Raw genomic sequence first — 19,312 nt, 5'->3', positions numbered from 1 at the left:
ACGCTTCCTGCTCTCTCCTCAAACTTTCCTTGACTTGAAAGGATTGGAAATTAACTCTTAATTGCTCTTTATTTTCAGTAAATGAAATGCCATACTTATCTGTGACTCAATTACAGATAGATCTAACAGACTATAATAACTTTAGAGGGACTGGGATCTTTGACAAAAGCATTTATTTGAGTCATGGTGTGAATTCATCAAGGACAATTAGGAAGAATGTGATGACCAGTACAAGTAGACTTTGAGACATTGACACATTAAACAGTCACTCATTCGGCTTTAATTCTGTAAAACCACAACACTCTACAGCATGCACACCCAACCCCCACCTCCTTCAACATCCCCCATTTTCCAGTTGCAGTGACAGGTGGCTCTTGGGGGTTTTGGGGAACACGACGAACAGCTGCACAAAAGAGCCCCACTGTGGTCCTTTTTGACGGGGTGTCCCCTCTTAAGTGTGCCGATCAGCCCCTGGCCCAGCCCCCACCTTAGCAGATGCTCCGTGAGATCCACAGGTGGTAGACAAGACTACTATATGGTTGAGTTTCCGTTGTAGACAGTGAAAAAGCTACCCTTACTTAATGTGAAAGCATGTTGACATACAGTACACCTTTGAAATGCAAGTATGCATGTAGTAGGGATGCCTTTAGTACATTCTTCTTTTCTTCTTCTTCTTCTTCTCTTGACACAATGCATCCAATTTGAAACTTTCAGATCATTTTTGTAGAAGCAGGAAAACCTTGGGTTTCTTAGAAAATGACCCAGAAGGGTGCTTATTAAAGTGTCTCCAAAGATTTGAGGGTGATTAATTTTTTTTTTTTTTCTGGTTTCTGTCATCTGTACTGAATATAACATGCACCCAAAGTTGTTGATGCAATACCTGCAACCTCATTCAGAATACTTTAAAGGTTGAACCATGTTGCAAAAATAAGTGTGTGGACTACCTCTCCCTTTCCTTTTTATGCTGTTTTTGTCCCGCACATGTGCTTAGAGTTGGATGTGCAGTTGGATGAGGCGGGGACATGGGACGCTCCAGGCTGCAGCCATACAGTCTTGAGTTGGATGAACATCAATATTACGGATTTAAAATTATAAAAAATGCAGAGGAGTTGTGCAATAAATTGTACAGTAAATGACATATTTTACTGTATTATTCCCCCAACAAAAATAAGTGAAATACTGGTATACTTAGGCTATGTATATTGTTGACTGCAGTGAAAGGTTACATCGTCTCATGTTATTTAAATACAATAGTTTGTCATATTGATAGATAGACCTACTAATCTGTACTCATACTGGAATTTAATCTGATGTTAAAGCGTGAAAGAGAGAAAACAAAGCAAGCATGCTGGTCAAAGCAAAGGCATGTTTGAGCGTGAACTATACTGACTCTGAGAGCATTGTAGTTTTGTGGATGGATAAACCCAATCAAAATAGAGGGGGGCAGCTATTTTCTATACATAAATACATTAGCTTAAATATCAATAAAGTCTGCCATATGATTATAATATAGGCATTTTAAGATGTATGCGTTCCTGTATCTGTCTTCCATTATGTTTAATCTAGCAAGCGTTAGGACACATAGGCTACTATAGGTATCTGTATCTGCCGCACCCCCCTCTTGGTAATGGTACAGTCCGATCGGAGAACGCGTGAGGGACAATACGCAAGAGCAGAACATCAGCTGTGGTGTGTCGGAGAGTGAGAAACTTCTCTCACTCCTCCTCCCCTGCTCTCTTTCTCCCAAATTCCCCGCGATACCTCTTTATGTAACTTCCCTGAGGAGAAGTCGCAGGCACCGGTGCCTCCATCGACAGGCAGGTACTGGCTGGTGTTTAGTGGGGTTTTTCGTTTGTTGCTCTGGTCTGTCCGGACGCTTTCAGGAGGGTTTCCTGCCCTTTTCGTTCAGGACATAGGGTGCAACTGGAGTGACTCCACCAAGTTTCCCCCCTTTATTCTGCCTGAGGAATGAGAGGACTGCCGGTGTGAGAGGAAGAGCCCAAACTCGCATGTTTGAATGAACAAAAGAACAGAAAGCGAGGGTATTGCCGCCGAAATGGAGGACAATACTCTGCCAGGAGCAACATGTAAGTCTTTATTCTGTAGTTAAGTCTAATTTAGAGTTGAATCTGTCTTGTTTAAAAAAAGTGTTTTGTCATTCATTTCCTTTGTCACGTTGTAACAAAATAATTTAAAACGCGGTCTTGCTAGTGTTAACTTTAGAGATGCCTTGCTCATTTATAGTGGTTGAGAAACACCGTTGCAGTTAAGGTAAAGCAATAGAGAGCGTGGTCGGGAAGGAATTTTTCTGATGAATAATGGATAATCCATTAAGAGGTGCGGATGCAGACAGTCCACAATTCATAAAGCTAACGCAACCTCGTTGTTGTCCGCAAGATTAACACCTAAACCCTCAAACCCGGTTTTAATCTGAAGGGACAGTAAAAGATGATTTACCAATTTGCAGACCCTTTTGATGATGAAAACAAAACACCGGTATGGCCACTAGCTGACTGCTGATGGATGTCTCATAAATGGTATGTTGCCATGGCTCTCTTAAAATAATATGTTGCCTTTTCTTTCGCACAGAGCTCAGCTATCAGGGTTATAACAACACAATTTGCGCTAGATGAGGTAATCTGACTAGTAGCCTACCACCCCATCCCCCTCCGTATGTTATGTTTAGCTCACTACTAACATGATGCAGTCATAAGCAGTCTGAGATCCCTTCCTATCTCATCTTTGCTGCTGCTCTACCAGAGGATGTTTTCCAAATGCAGTGAATAGTTGTTGTATGCACAGGTGCAGTTATGCTGCAGAGATGCATCACGAACTCCTGAAATCAAATCAACAATTTAAATGAGAGCCTCAGCCGGCCAAAGTGCAGGATAAATAGTTTCCCTCACACTCCAGCCATATCCAGCTTAGTTACTGCTTTTATACAGTGCAATTACAAATATGTGATCATGTGATCGTCCAGTTCAAGGCCAATCAGGTCATGACTTCTCCATTCAGTTATAAAAAAAGTCTTAGTTTGAGACAAAATTGAATACCCCATGTTGGAAACCTGCCAATCTTGACGTTGTTCTTGCAAGCTACCCAACATTGGTTCAAAGTTTGAATCTCCATGCCAAAGCATTGTGTGTTGACATGTTGCCTGCTTCTGGAAATAGAAGGGGACACACAATGTGACCTCCTCCTTCTGACAACAGAAAACTTCCTTCCTCCTGACAGGGGGCTTCATGGAGGGAGGTTGGCTTGTTTTGGCTCTGCATCAAGCAGGGGGAGAGATGCGCCTCACCCTGTTTGTGGGAATCTTGACCAGTAGACTGGAGTGTCTTTAAACAGCCATGTTCTCAATATCCTAATGTATGTATGACCATAGAGTTGGAAGGGGCTGTCATCATATGTGATATGAGTCATGGCAGAAGCCCTGACATCAGGCCTCTTGCTTCATGTGATGTGTACAGTATGTCAGCCAGACTGTTATGCTTCCCATGCTTACTGAGAATGATCAGCGGTCCGTGGTCATCAGAGCTCCAACACTCCTTGTGCATTACTCCAGCTCAAAGTGCGACATTTGCCTCCAGCTCACTCTGTGATCATGTGTTTTTCTTCAAGTTCTGAATCAATCTCATAATCTTGCTCTAAAGGAAGATGTTTACCTTTTATGATACCGCTCTCTCACAAAGAGGAAGGAAGAGTATGTTCATCAATTTAAAAAAAATTGATAAAAGACATGTTTTCTTGCCACATCGGCTCTCAAGAATGTGTTGTGCCCATGTAAAACAGCTGTGATCAAGATATGTAAACACCTGGAAGCAGTAGGACAATTGGAAAAGTCTTCTCCTTTTGTTGAAATACAGGCACTAAAGAAATCTCACTTGATTTGTCCCGCTTGACAACTAGCCCTTGGACTGGAGCTGTTGAAAGCCTGGCCCAGCATTGTGAAAATCTGCTGTCAGGATTTATGGAGAAGATCTTCTAATCCCTCTTTTCTTTATGCAGGCTTTCTTCTCTCTGTGCTCTCCGTTCTGCCACCCTTTGACAGTCTGCTCTTTTTGGTCGTCCTCTCTAATCACCGTACCTGAACAGCTAAGCTGTGACCAACTGAGATGAATTTAAACTTTTATTTTCCTTTTTTTTTTTTTTTTTTTTTTTTTTTTTTTTTTTAAAGATTTGCCTTTTCTAGCTTATTCACAGAAACACCTTAGGGTAATTACAATGCTCATTCTTCTAAACTTCTTACAGGAGGAGCAGGTTGTAGGTTGTATAGTGTAGAAGAGACTGAGGTGATACTTTAGTTATGAGTCATTATGCAAACTTTGTTTTAAGCAAAAACGACAAGCTGCTTCACCACAGCCATATTAAGGATAGATAGTATCAGCAGGCTGACAGGGAAACAGATCATAGTGTAGTCCTTGTCTATTGTGTAATATGGGACAATCCACCAGCTTTGGCTGTCAAGCTTGTACTGTAATGAACAGGATCAGTCAGCTACACATCTTCAGCCGCAGGAGATGTTATGTAATCGGGGGGATACGTGCGAGAGCCTCCCCATTTTTGGAGAGAGGGCTGCTTTAGTGTCTTTGTAAATTAACAGTGGGCAGCGTCCCATGTGCCCTTCTAGATTCACTGCCTAATAATGGAGCCTGATAACAGCACTAACCGACATTGTTTTTGCTCAGGATTAGTTGTGAGCAATGCAGTGGTGAGTGTGTGTTATAATGAGACGTTTTCACGTTTTGCTGGAGATATATTTGACTTGGACAGGTTAGCCACGTATGAAACCACTTACGTTTGAAATGTATCAACTAAAGATACATCTTTATTTGTGTAGAACTATACAAGTCATGATTGAATCTTTTGTGATTATGAGCAGAGTAATTTACATCTGTGTATTTTTGGGAGTGCAATAATGTTGCACACTACTGTAACTCTATAGTCTTACTGTATAGGTCAAGCAACATGCTGTTCTTTGGGCTAGGAAATTTGAAGCTGAAGTCATTTATGCACTGAATTTAAATATTGAATTTTTCTATTTCAGAGGGAGAAAGTAATGGCACCCATTACATTTATCCTGCTGTGTCTGCTGTTTTTAATCTCATTTATATTACTATTATTATGGCTGAAAGGATTGAAGTAGCAAACTGATTATCATAATTCTTTACCACACTCTTTTAACAAGATAGAACCTTTTTTTTAGGGGTGCATAGATTCATTGATTATTCCTCTGAAGTTACCTCAGGCAGTGTTGTTGGTGTAGGAGACTGGGGGCTTCCCATTTCTTACATGTTCAGATATGTTGACAGCCCACATTCTGCACATTTTATAGAAGGGACACAGCCCTGTCCCAATGAAGTTTGGAGAGAGAAGGGAAAAGAACAGAAACATCTGAGTCACAAAGAACCAACTGAAGTCATGCCAGTACTGTGGCATTGAGGTCTGCTTTTGAAACTAGAGTGCAGTTTTTAGACAGTGAGACATTTGCAGTTGTTTTGGCTCCATTGCACTCCAGCTTATTAGATTTAAAATGAAACACTTACTGGGGTTGAAGAGTTGAGTTGCAGCTTTAGGGTGCTTGAGGTGTTCACATCATATTAGTTTGAAGAGTGTTGGATTCATACTCTTTTTATTTTATTTTATTTATTTTTTTATAGATATAGTCCATGCATTTTGAACAGCACAGCATGACCGTGTTATGGCTGCCATTATATACTGGCCACCCAGTATGGATGCAAACCCTTTCAGTTTCAAGCTGGACGTTGGCACTTAAACTGCATAGTCACTGTTTCATTTAAAATAAGAAAATTGGATTACGGAGCCAAGAAATCTCATCACTTTCTTAAATACTCAAGGTGGCTCTTAATAGGCAATAATGCTCATATTACCCCTGTGCTAACAATGCCATTCTCTCTTAATGGATTATCCATGTATTTGCAAGCTTTTCGTATGTACATGTTTGTGTCTGTGTACAAAAATCATGGCAGAATCATACTTTCCAGTTAGTGCCAGGTAGTCCGGTCCCAAGAAATGAGAAAATCCAAATGAGAGAAGACTAAAGCTATAAAGTGAACACAAACGCACAAGGTGAGACATGCTGTAATGTGAAAAAGGTGAAAAAAAAAACTGATTGAACTGCTTTATCCTTATTTCAACTCCCCCACATAGAGGAGGCATCACGTCAGTGTCGGTCCACTCTGTAGCACCCAGATGGTGTAAATCACACCGCCCAGACACTGACCTCTCATGAGGTAATAGAGGTAGATCTTTAACCCAGCACTCTCAAAAGGCAACTGATGTAGAAAGCCTTCCCATTAACCAGCAGTGTGCAGACTCTTAGCCTCTGCAGTATTCTACCAGGAAATGGCTACTGAAAGCGGTCAGTATGTGCAGTTCATGTTTATTTTTGTGAATGTTGATGACAGACAAAACCTTTTGAAATAATGTGTGAGGACTTTTAATTGTGGACCTCCTATCCCCATCCTCTATTAGGAAACAACACAAATACGGTGGATTAAGGTAGGATTAGAGCTGAACTTGCCTACCCTTGAACCACCTTTAACCAACTAAAACGCAAGGTAGCTCAAATACAACAAAGAATGTTTGTATGGTCTTGCCCTGTGGGGTGCCCTGGAAGCTCACCTGGTTGAGTGTGCATCCCATATAAGGCTCAGTCCTTACCGCAGTGGCCTGGGTATGAAAAAAGCCCAAAAAATAATCTTGCCTTGTAAATAACATTACAAATGTTGATAATTGACTGCTACAAGCTCATCTTTTCTATGCCTTGTGCATTGTGATGATTATAGTCATTCACTCACTTTCCATAGCCCCATTATGCGCGTTATTAGTCACATTTTAATTGACTGGGGGCTACAGTTTTGATAGATGAGCCTCAAAAATGGACCAAAGACACTTCACATTTTGCCGCAAGAACGTGTCTGGCTTAATGAATTTATGATGTATGACCGGTCTTCAGCTCCTTTGGTCTTTACCTTGTAATGAGACCATTTGATATATAATACAGTTGATCATTCAAAGAGCTGTGACTTGTCAAGGACCACCTATGATTACTTTGAACCAAATGACTTAGAGCTGGAAGCAGAGCACAGAATTATTAGGCGACCTGTAGGTGTGTTAAAAGTAGTACAGGAGAATTGTTTGGTGCAAAACTTATTAACTACCCAGTTCAACTTGCATAAATGTGATTAAAAGAATAGTGGGATATTATATTATACTGATATAAAATACAAGGTGTTAGTGAGCTTTAGAGGTGCTGGTTGGCAGATTCCGTTACCTTTAGACAGAGCCAAGCTAGCTGTTACTGCCTGTTTCCACTCTTTATGCCAAGCTAAGCTATCTGGCTTCTCATCTAACTCAGCAAGCAAGCGAATGAGCATATTTCCCAATAATGAACAATGTAATAATTAAAATGGGCAGGTTGCTTCAAAGACGAACACAGACAGCATTTATGACCAACACATTGACTGCACCATAACAGAATGAAACCAGAAAGACAGAGATTTTTCAAATTATTGGACCATGGAAAGGCAAGGCAAGGCAAGACAAGCTTATTTAGCACACTCAATGCACAAAGACAATTGAATGTGCTTTACATAATGCATTAAAACCATGAAATATAAAAACAACAATACACAAAGAAACAGGCTAGAATCTAGGCCTAAGTTTGTTCCAAGATGTTGCACAGCTGCAGCAGCTGGGTAGTAAGAAAGTGATTGATTGAATGCCAAAGAAGCATCCCCTTCTCTTTAAAAGCATGAGAATCCCATGAAATCTACACATGTGCTATTTGGAAGGCATCTGCTCAATTGTGGCATACAGGAAGAAGGCCGATGATGCAGTGTTTTGGCCTTAAATGTATTATCAGTCAGCTGTACTGCCCTTCTCCCTGGGACACTAGAGGAAGGACAAGGGGAGGGAAGTCTTGATTTGGACTGTGTTGGTTATTCCTTCCACCTCCAACAAGTCTGAAAATATCCCAGACGGGCTGCTCTGTTCTCTCTGGTCGTCTGAGAGTTCCAGTCACCAGACCTATCAGCTAATATTAGACCAGCTAAAGGACATGCTCCTTGCACTGTAAGCACATCTTGATCTCCCTACACATTCCCTGGCCGTTGTATCACATGTATGTTGAAGCCATTGTTTGACCCGTTTTTCGTCAATTATTATTGTCTCTGCTTTCTAGGAAATGGTAAGGTCATTTTTCAAGTTTCATGGTTTTGTTGATGCATTTGAACCTCGCGGCGGAGAGTGTGGGAGTGAACATTTGGCATCATCATTGTTACTTGAGATTATGAAACCCACGATTGGACCTTGTTGCCAGCGAAAAAAAAAAAGTTTTGGGTTTTCGTGTGGGGAGACAAAAATCCAGTTAATGATAACTGTTGGGTGTAATTGTATGTTGAAGAGGCACAAGATTACTGCCTGGGCCTGATTTTTGCTTTAGGTAATGTTTATGAAAATAACCATATTGGAACAAAACGACAAACAACGGCTCTGTGAGCTACCTCAGACAGGGACACACACACAGGCACAGCTCTTTCAACATGTCACCAGTTAAATTACCTGTATCTACTGATTTATCCCAGGGATGCAGAGAAGGATCATTTAGGCATATTTTGAGGAGCAAACTAAATTGCAAAACATTTAACTTAAATGGTTTACTTATACATACATATTACATAGCCCTATTCATTAAAATTGGTCCTTGATGGTGACAGGGGGCCAGAAAACCCCGCCATTGAGAATTAGATCACTCTGTCAATTCCCAACCCCCAAAAGAGACATAGAGCTGGTTGCCAGGAGCGACTGGCTGGCATGCCGATACACTGCCTTCAGTTACGAATGGCAGCTTTTGCGGCCCGGCCAGACATCCCTCCTCATCCTCTGATGTCATTGAGAAAGGCTTGAGTTTGGCGGTTTTTGACACACTTTCCCCCACCACTGGTCAGACTGTCTAGGTTACTCATCCCTTGTATGTTGGAGCATGTTGGTGGCGGCAGCAGATGCAGGGTCCCCCAGGGAGCTGCTGCGAGGTCAAATAAGCGGAGCCTTTCATCAGCGCGGTGGCTTCGGCACATACGCCGGTGCAGGAGAGAGCAGCAGCAGCTAAATGCAAGGCATTGTTCTCAGCCTGGGCCAGGTGATGGGATGAAAGCTGGTGCAGTCACTGACAGAGACATCAGTATTCACTGGCCGATCGGCATGCAGTGAAGGAATGCAGTCTTTTTAAGTGTCTGTCTTAGTGTCCAACTCTGTTGGTTGGTATGCAGAACCACTTTTGACATAAGACAGACATCAGTTGTTGCCTGATGAGTGGGTTCATCAGTCTGACTCAGATATCAGAGACTCGGGTATCTTTGAAAGACAAAAAAGTCCAGGGTGCTCAGGAAGTTCAGTCAAATGTTTGAATGTGCTCTTTGGGGTGTGTGCAACCCTGCAGAAGGCTGTCTGTGCCGCTACGCGTGGTTTGCTCGTCCCTATGTCGTTTTAAATTTTCTATTATGAAATAGCCAGTAAAATAAAGGCCTTTTAATAATTTTAGTGCCTTGGTTTTTCCTTTTTTTTTCTACTCCGATATCTTTGACTGGTTTGAAAATACCATATTCAGCTCTGGAAAATTCCTGGCATTTTATAGGCTAAATAATTATTGATTAATTAAGTATGGTAAATAAGTAGACAGAAGAAAAAATAAAAAAATAGTTACTTGTTGCAGTCTATGTTTGATTCAGTTGTGTCACGACAATCAACCACATCAATCCAGGATTTTAATTGGCGCTTAAACATAAAAAGTTTAACGTTAAAGTTGTTAATCAGACAAAATACCAAAACTTATTTGGTCCCAGCCTCTCAAATGTGAGGATTTCCAGCCTTTTCCTTTTTCATATCATTGACATTTAGTTGAAAATGTTTTGACGCCAAAAGATTTAATTAAAATGTAATCCATTAGAATAATCAACAATCAAATGATCATTAATTGCAGCCCTAGTTAAAATAAGCCAGGTGGTATTCAACTGCAGTTTGTGTGCAGAATTTAGTTTAGTTTAGTTTATCTCACTTCCCCTTTAAAATTGTAGTCCTCAGTTGTAAGCACATCTAATGAAAACTTTGGTCTCTAAACGCACACAGGCAGGGCCTGGTTTGGCATGAAGTCAGTGCTTGTTGTTTACACTGCGCTTCCTGTGTGTCTGGGCCCCCTTGCCCTCTTACATCACCCTATTCGGTGCAGGAGGGACACAACAGGGTGAAGGGGCGACGGGTTAGGGGGGGTAAGCGATGAGGTAGTTCATTAGTCCCCTGGCCCATCCCAAATGAGATGCAGATCCATTCTCTGTGTGTTTCCCGAGTTCCTCTTTTTTTTTTTACGGGTTGCCGCCCTTTCCCTTTCCAGTCTTTTGATTTCACACTCTGGATCTCAGTCCTGCTTCCTCGCCTTTTGTTTGCCTCATTTCCATTTTTCATGACAATGTGCTGCACATCCACCTTGTCTACCAAGCTTCTTTTTTTTTGTAAGATTAGACTTATTTAGATTATGCAACGTTTCTGTATCGTTGTATTAAATACCTTTTATTTATCCCTGTTGGTGGTCTGAGTGCGTTCACCCTCTAGTCTCTTCTTGTTTGGCAGGAGACAGAGAAGGTTGCGCTCAAGAGTGAAGCTCTTAGCTTGATAAATATTCCATGTCTTGCCCTATATTCTTACTCTGCTCAGTATCTTGGCAAGACATTGGCAGTGCTCTGGAGGTTGCATTTGGAATAATCAGCAGCTGTGAGTTGTAGATGTATTCATTATGACTGATCACTATCATTTTAAAGCTTACTTCTTTGTATTTACTTTGCACTGGAAATGTCTGACTGTGGTTTTATCGAGCAGTTTCACAATGATATTGCTTTTTTACAGCTTGTCTCAACCGAACGTATCCTCCCTTAGCTGTTAATGAGCAAACACTGTCCTAAGAATGTGCTGACATATTTTGCTGATTCTGTCATACAGTGAGTCATGTGTTTTGCTGTGCTGTGGCAGAAACAAGCTTTTCTTTCCCTGATTCACAGGTCCCCTTGTAACGTTGATGAACAGGTTGAAAAATAGCATTGTGGTATATTGTCTGAACCCTGTGCTTACTGCTTAGTACAGATCCTATAGCCCTATAACTGTGTGGAGAAAAAAGGCTTCCGTTATAATGTGGGCACATGCTGTTCCAAGGACCTATCCTCTCGTGGCTCTGCTTTCTTATGTGTTGTCTTTAATGGAATTCCTATTGCCTGGACATAAATATTCATCCTCTGTTGTTATTAAAATAATTAAACTGGAAATGCTCTGGTGGCCGTCAGCTTCGGAGGTGACTAACTAAGTCTATTTAAGTGGCACTGGGGCAGCAGTGTGGGTATTTATAACCTGCTCTAACAAAATAATATGCTGTGAAATTGGATTTCTGCTAAATCACATTTTGTGTGGTAGAATTACCAGTTGTTGTCCCAGTTTTTAATGTGGCTCTTTACTCATGTCATCAGCCAAACTGTAAAGTACTAAATCCCTTTTGTGCTTGTACTTTGGGAGTGAAAGTACAATGAGCTTCGCAGAGCCTGTGCTGCATTTTTCTAAAATCAACATTTGAAATTGCTTCAAACTGGGAAATGGCACTGAATCTGTGCAAATTACCTGCTGCTTCTCAACCTGCCATTCTGCTCCCACACTGTGCTCGTGCATGCATGCATACGCCCACTTCGGCAGGGGTTCCTTCACCGTTTCTGCTGACTTTAACAGATATCTTATTCCATTGTATCACTTTTGCATGTAAATGGGCTCAGCTGTGTGCCTCAGGCTTTGTTTGACACCTGCAGCTAGAGAGGCCCCATAGGGAGACATTATGGGGTCAACTAAGCCGTGGTGCAAAGGGACGGTGTGGTGTTCAACCAATGGTCACACACAGCATGCTGAAGATTCCTGAACCACCTCTAACCCACTTTAGGGTCTCATAGCTGTTGAATACCTATCTGATATTCAGATATAGGAGAATAAAACAAAGCAACCATGCCATGATGACATCACTGCTTTTAGGTGTTCTAGAGATTGATTTACTTACTACCACAAGATTAGTACGAGATTATGCCCATTTACCTGAACCACAGCTGTTTACCTGAGTCACTGCTGCCCCACAACCTGGTGGTGCACATCAAAACCTTCAACATGCTGCACATGTTATCAAGCTTTTGAAACGCTGACCAAATGCTCGTCCTGAGGATTCCCCCCCCCCCCCTTTTCTTCCAACAATAAGCTCCACCAAAGTGTTTTTCCATGTTCAGGCTTGATGGAGACTCAAGCGTCTCATGGGACGTTGGTGTGCATTGATTTATGATTATGAATAATGTAAATAATGTCACAAGAGGGTGGTCTAATGGCTTTTGGCTGTAGTTGTCCAGAGAGTAAATATGGTAAGCAGGTGATACACAAGTGTTCCATTGATAGACCCCCTGTGTTGTATGGGTTGTATAAATATAGTAATAGAATTAGGCTCATGACTGTGACGACAGCCGAACAGAGTTCATGGATTGCTGAACAGATTTTGTCATTGCATTCAGTACATCTGTGCAAATATTACTTAAGCATTCTCTTTGATGCCCTGCATGATTATGTCCCAATCTTGTTTGCTGTAAGGGGTCACTGTGTAGATCATTTTTAAATACAGTTGTACCGACCACTATGTCAGCCCAGGACAGGCAAAAGTCCCTGATTTGGAGCCTTTACACTTAGCGGACTTCTTTGTTCTGTTATATAAAGTTGCAACGTTCTTGTAAACAAACAAAGTTATGTTTACGTTCAGTGTTCCTCACCAAAATGCATCACTTGCATCTTTGAGGCCTGCCAAATGTGTTTTTATGTATTTCTTTTCCCAAAAAACATTTTCAAAGCAGTTTTTTATATATGTACGTATGTCTATTGCAAACTGTGCTTTGTTTACGACAATGCTAATTTTCCAGTCTTCTTCACTGTCTTTTGTTGGCGCCTGTAGAAGCACTCCTCCATAGCGCCATTAGTGGTCAAAAACTCCACTGGGAATCTTTTTTTAAAATGAACTGCAGTTATAACTACTTCCAAAATTAGTACTAAGTCATTGATTATTTGATTGAAAAGAAAATTAAGCACCAACTTTTTTGATAATCAATTAACACTTGAGTCATTTATCAAGCAAAAATGCCAAATATTCAAAGGTTCCAGCATCTAAAAGGTGATAATTTTTTTTTTAAACATTATTTTTTGGGCTTTTCCGCCTTTTAATTTTGACAGGACAGCTAGGTGAGAAAGGGGAGAGAGAGGGGGAAGACATGTAGGAAATCGTCGGATTCAAACCCTTGACCTCTGCGTCGACGCATAAACCTCTCAGTATATGTGCGCCTGCTCTACGCACTGAGCCAACCCGGCCAAATCTTTCAGCTTTTTATATCGTAGTAGATTAGATTTCTTTAGGTGTTGGACTATATGTTGGATATACTATAAAGCAATTTGAAGAAGTCACTTTGGCGTTTTAACGTATAATGGTCATTTTACACTTTTTCAGTTTAAAGACTAAACCATGAACTGATCAAATAAACCTTCAGCAGATTATTCAATAATGAAAATAGTCGCAACAATAGTTGAAACCCCTGTCTTACATTCTACGATTCTTTCCCCCATTAACTTTCTGTCTTCTATCGTGCACTCTGTTCTCCAGTTCTGACAGCCAGAGTGCTGCATCAGTCAGCCCTTGTTTCAGTCCCTTGCTACGCAGCAGCAATCCTCTCCCTCAGCTCCCATCCCATTTTCCTCCAGAGAGCTTCAGGTTTCATTAGTATTCATTGTCAGTGCCACCAACATCATTGACAGTACAGATCACAGTGATTGTCTGACCAGCGGCCAACGTTGCTGTCAGCCAGCCAATTCTTTGTGGCTCCGGTTCTCAGGTGTATGAGGAACTTTCACAGGATGTGAGGCAACCTACAACACGATACCGGTCTGTCAGAACTGCACTTGCTCCAATCACCTTTGGTAGCCTAGTTGTCATATCTACCCTTAGGGAGGGGGTGGCATCTGTAAGATGATAAATTCAGAGACAAGGGTTGTATGATTCATCAAATGAGCAGTCGCAATGGTACACCTGTAGCATCAAAATGTTGTAGGGATGTGGTTGATAAATGCAGATATTAGATCACATATTTATTAACAGGATTTAGCCTCAATACAGTAACATGTTTGAATGGGGAAGGAAAGCCAAGAGCTGGCAGTTCAACTAGATTTAGTCAGGTTTGAATAAAGTTGGTCTCAAGCCGTGGGTGCTGTGTTTTGTTATATGGCATTGGATTTATTTTTTTTTCTATAGTAAATTATTTAAATTTAATATTTAATCCCTGAATACACGGTTTGGCTCCTGCTTTTTCCCCACAAAGTTGCATTTTGTTATAAAATTGCACCTCTTCTACTTTCATTTTATTTTACTACCATTCCCCCTCCTTCCTCTCCCCTTCCACTGTCATTGCAGTGTTTTGGCCGCCGTCCCGTTGCTATGAAGAGACCACAACAATGGCCCCTCTATGTCCGAGCACATCACTGCCCAAAGAATGCTTGTTTAATAGTGGCATGCTTAGGCAAGGGGAAACGCAATGTCTTATATCCCAGCTGAACTCGTTCATAGACTCATACTGCCGTTCTCTCTGGTCATCGGACTTCATCCAACTCAGGGTCATCAGTTACTGCCTCCATTTCCAAGGCTGATGACATGGCTTTTCCGTGTGCCGAGCTGAGCACAGACGATCTTTGCCATGAGGCCTGATATCTCACTGAATGCTACTAAGCATGGTTGTTGCAGAAGTGAGAAGTTATTTGGCCTCAGCTATTCATGCAGACCTTTGTCCAGCTTTGTGCCTCTTAGGTTTAATAATAATCAGAGTTTTACACACAAAGGAGCAGTATGTTTGAAAAAAGAAAAAAACGTTTTACAGCTTGTTTTCGAAGGAGATGTTTATGGCTTAAGAGGCACACTGTACAGTCGCATACTCTATAGAAAGCTATAATCATTTCTCTTTTAAGTCGCACGGCATTGGACTCATTGGTGCTCTTCTATGCAAACTGTTGAATAGCGCAGCATTTGTAGAGTAAATCTTCAGGGCATTTGCTGTGCCAGTGTGACAGCCCCCTACTGTCTGTGTTGTTTTTAGCCAAAGTCTGAATAATTTACAGCATGTTGCCCCAGTGTTTACCTTCAGAGACTATGCAGAAGGAACTGTGCTCCAACATGGTTCAACACGGAGCGCAGGGGTACAGTGCTGAGTGGACAAAGCCAAGAGTCCCTTCCATGAGGGTCTTTGTTTGGCTGTCAAAGCCTGGGCAAACTAATGTTTGAGTAGGAGATTCAAGTTCAGCAGCATGCCAAATGTGAGTCATCGTGCTGTGAGTAAAGCTGCTGTCCCAAAAAAATCGGCCCAGCTATTCTTTTATCAAAAAACCTTTAAAATCTCAGAGTACAGATGACTCATGGGCTTGACTATTATCGACTAGTTTTTATCAAAAAGAAGTTTGACTACTTCTTGGAAGATGATCACTCTTATTCTGTTTTTCCTAAGCAATTCATTTCACCTCAATAGAATTATCAGGATGCCAAAAAGCAATTACTGTGTTTTTGTTCTACCAGGTAGTCTGGCTGTTTGCTCAGGCTGTTCTGTTGATGAATCAGTTGGGCTGAGTCGAAAATGGTATTAGGCATCGAGTCCGAGGAGCAGACTTAAGACCTATTATCTTGTGCTTCTGAGCAAATGATGTAATCTCTGCAGCAGAAAATGTTGCTGAACAACTGAAAGAAACATTGTAGAGAAACAGAGGAGCTTAGATTGTTTTGTTGGAGGTGTTCTTTTTTCTTTATTATCTTGTTACAGTGTTGATATATGAGTTATCAAATTGAACAATCCCCCCCTCCCCCCCAGTAAAAAACAAAAACAAAACATGGACTCCACCCCTCACACTTGATACATGCAGCTCTTGAGGACTTTTGTAAACATCATCCACACTAAACTACTTCTTAGGCCCAGTAGTGAAAGGAATGAAGACCAACTGGTTGAGTTCCATCTCTGTACTTGCCCTACCTTACTTCACTCACTTGTTGTTTTACTGTGTCTTTTTCTTCGACCAGCTCCCCAATCAGCTGTGAACCAAAACCCTACGAGGCCTGACCCGGAGGGGGAGAGTAGCCCCCCGAAGACAGACCCCACCGAGAGAATGGAGTCTCCAGCTAAGAAAGAAACGGACCGTAGATTGACTACCCCTACAAAATCTGACATCATCCCTCGATCACCTGGCTCACCTGCATCACCTGTCCCCAGGTTGAAAAGTGGTAAAGGTAATTTAGACACTTCTCCTATAAAGTACTCATGTTACTCGTACAGAGTTCCATTGCTTAAAGGTTAAACTTACAGTGGAAGCTAAATTTGCCCAGACATGACGCAGTGCTCTTATAATTTACACCTGCAATCTTGTGGAGTTCGGTCAGCTCTGTTGAGGCAAGGTAATGCTTCAATATCTGAGCAATAGTGACCACATGCTTTCAGATGTGGTACTAAATCCAATAGAGCTGCTGCAGTTGTTGGAACAAGCATGGAACAGAAGCTGCTATGTGAGGACAGCTTAGTTTTGGGCTCAAAGATTTTGGGCAGAATTAAATTGGTAATGAAAAAGAATCGCAGTAAAGTATGGACAAATGAACTTTCTTGGTAAGTGGATGGCTAATGCCGATCACTGCCATGCACTGATCCATAATGAAAAATGGGCAAAGGGAACCGGAATAGGAATTCCATATCAGTGAGCGATGCCAAGAGGGCATTTACTTTGACCTGGCAGTTGCGCCATAGCCACTTCCACAATGCCACCACTTGAAGTCATTGCAGCCACTGGTTAACAGCACATGCAAACTTTAAGGAACATGTTTGATGGTTTTTGGAGTGTAAGCCTCTTTTCTCTCTCCCCTTTATTCTTTATCCATTAATCCATTCACTGTGGTCGTGGTCTTTATTGCCTTAGCGCGAGGTGATGGGGATAACCCCAAAAGCCTCAAACTGCTCCCAAAACTATAACAATACTTCCAGTTTGGATATTTCGTTATGATCTTAGCCATGTCCGTTATATCAAGACTTTTATGATATTCTGTGTTTATTTGCCAAGTCTGGTCTATTTTAGAGAAAGATGCATTTTAGTCCTTAGTCTGCTGATTCCAAAAATGAGCCACACTTCCCTTTTGTCCTTCCAAGTTCCTTTTCCGCTGGTTCTGTAAAGCTCATTACTTGTGAGGTTTTGCACCACCCAGAGGGGTATAAAGATGAAAAGCGCTCGGTGGCCCCTTTAATTAGTAAAATGAAATGGTGAGGCTTTTAGTTCAGTTGGGAGCTGCTGCTTCTGATAATGGTCTGCTCCAGTTGTATTTTGTCACACTGATTGAGTGTGTTGAGTCAGATTTTTTGCCTTAGCAAAAATTGAAAGAAATCTATCTGTAAACACCCTATTTGTTGTTTCTTAGGTGTCTGTTGAATTCGCACAATGAGGGTTGCATGTCACACTGTGCAGTATACCCTGCACTGCTCCTTTTGTACTCCAATTTAGAGGCGAACAGAATAACACAGAGCTGACATTCTGAGTGTGTGCACAGTCTGGAGCCCAAAACACAGCACCTCGCAGTATTTTCTGGGCCAGTCGGTCTCCAAAGCTTTGCCCATGTGACGTTATGATTAACATGGTGGTAAGTTGCAAACAGGAGCACATCACACCGACCGGCACCGTGCACATGGGCCATAGTCCTATAAATATCAAAGTAGGTCAGAGGCTGTTCTTAGGGGAGGCTGCATGGCAGATTGTTTTCGTGTTTGTGATTCATGCCTCCTCTTATTAGACATTGCTGAAGGATAAGTTCCTTTGTGTTTGATGTTGAACATCTGTCTGTGAAGGTCGAGAGGGATGATCAGACTCAAGAAAGATCTGCAGCCTGTGCCAGTGTTTCCCAGTGGTGGATGAGTTATTAGTGGTAGTACGCTACAAAACAACTTAGGGCCGATGATTTCCAGAATCGATTTGATTCCTATACACAAGGTCCTGATTCGATTTGATTAGAGTCTATATCGATTCGATATTTCAGTTACAATACAAATTTTGCTTGGCTATGAAAGAGTTACTCAGAGAACTAATGCTGTAAATTGTACAAGGAACCCTCTAACCCGGTGCATTAATACAAATAATGTTGTTGTTAAGAACTGACCCCAAAGCAGTTACAAAGAGACAGAACACATTGTGAAAGTGCTTTCTTTAGCGCAGAGGGTGTGATGCAGAGAAAGAGACCTAAAGCCATACATCTGTGAAAATGGCCATGGCAGTTTTTTTCTCTGGAGAATTATTGGAGCATTATTTAGCGTGACATGGATTCCTTAGATCGCGTAGTTTCATATGATACCCAATATCTTCACTCTAGCTTTAAAACGGAGCCTCTTAAAAGATCAATCCGAGGATTTTATGATTTGATAATGGATCATTCAAATGAAGAAAGTTTTGAATCAGAAAACAAATTTTGTTTTTTAAACCCAGCCCTACTACATAGAACATATGGTTTCACATGGTAGCTATTTTGATCAGTGCACATTTTAAGCTCATTTATTTTTGTGGGCTGCAGAAATAAGTTATAATAGGTTACAAGATATACGTATATGGGGAAACTGACGTGACACGCTGCAGGATTGCAGTCAGAATTTCAGGATTATTATTGTCCAGCTGCAATTTTGTGTTATGAAATAAATTATTACTCAGTAATGAGAAAATATGACTTAATTTGCTGTAATCTTTGTGTTGTAAGTAGGGCTGCAACTGAAGATTAGATTCATTATCAATGTATCCCATTGTTTTTTTTTATTAATGTATTGATTTGGTCTAGCCTAGAATGTTACTATTGAATTGCTGTAACCAATTATGGATGAATTGAATTAATTGATTATCAAAATCGTTGCAGATAATTTTTTTTTTTTACATTTATCAAATAATTGGTTTAGCTCTAGTAATACCATATATAAAAAGCATGCCTGCCGCCTGGGTAGCTCACCTGGTAGAGCACACGCCGATATATATATGGAGGTTCACTCCTTGACACAGCGGCCGTGAGTTCGACTCCGATCTGTGGCCCTTTGCTGCATGTCGTTCCCCCTCTCTCCCCTTTCATGTCTTCAGCTGTGCTGTAAAATTAAAGGCCTAAAATGCACAAAAAATAATCTTAAAAAAAAACAACTAAAACGTGCCT

The 19,312-nt window shown here is 41.2% G+C and overlaps 1 protein-coding gene across 10 annotated transcripts in view; it reads left to right on the top strand.

Annotated features, from left to right (window-relative positions):
• The window catches only part of map7d1a (MAP7 domain containing 1a), a 48,976-nt gene that overhangs the window by 5,575 nt on the left and 24,089 nt on the right, over positions 1-19,312 (top strand). For 6 of the 10 annotated variants that reach the window (XM_039807081.1, XM_039807078.1, XM_039807080.1 and 3 more), the window contains exons 1-2: positions 10,686-10,788; positions 16,178-16,384. In XM_039807081.1, the coding sequence (XP_039663015.1) occupies positions 10,701-10,788; positions 16,178-16,384 (295 nt within the window). In that variant the 5' untranslated portion in view covers positions 10,686-10,700. Of the gene's footprint in view, positions 1-1,674; positions 2,088-10,685; positions 10,789-16,177; positions 16,385-19,312 lie in introns of those variants that run through there. The other 4 variants (XM_039807083.1, XM_039807082.1, XM_039807076.1 and 1 more) reach the window with 3 other exon arrangements.

The sequence above is a fragment of the Perca fluviatilis genome, chromosome 7 (assembly GCF_010015445.1).
Source record: "Perca fluviatilis chromosome 7, GENO_Pfluv_1.0, whole genome shotgun sequence".
In the NCBI taxonomy this organism is placed as follows: Eukaryota; Metazoa; Chordata; class Actinopteri; order Perciformes; family Percidae; genus Perca; species Perca fluviatilis.
Note: the sequence above shows the minus strand (reverse complement) of the source record. Positions and strands in the feature narration are given on the sequence as shown.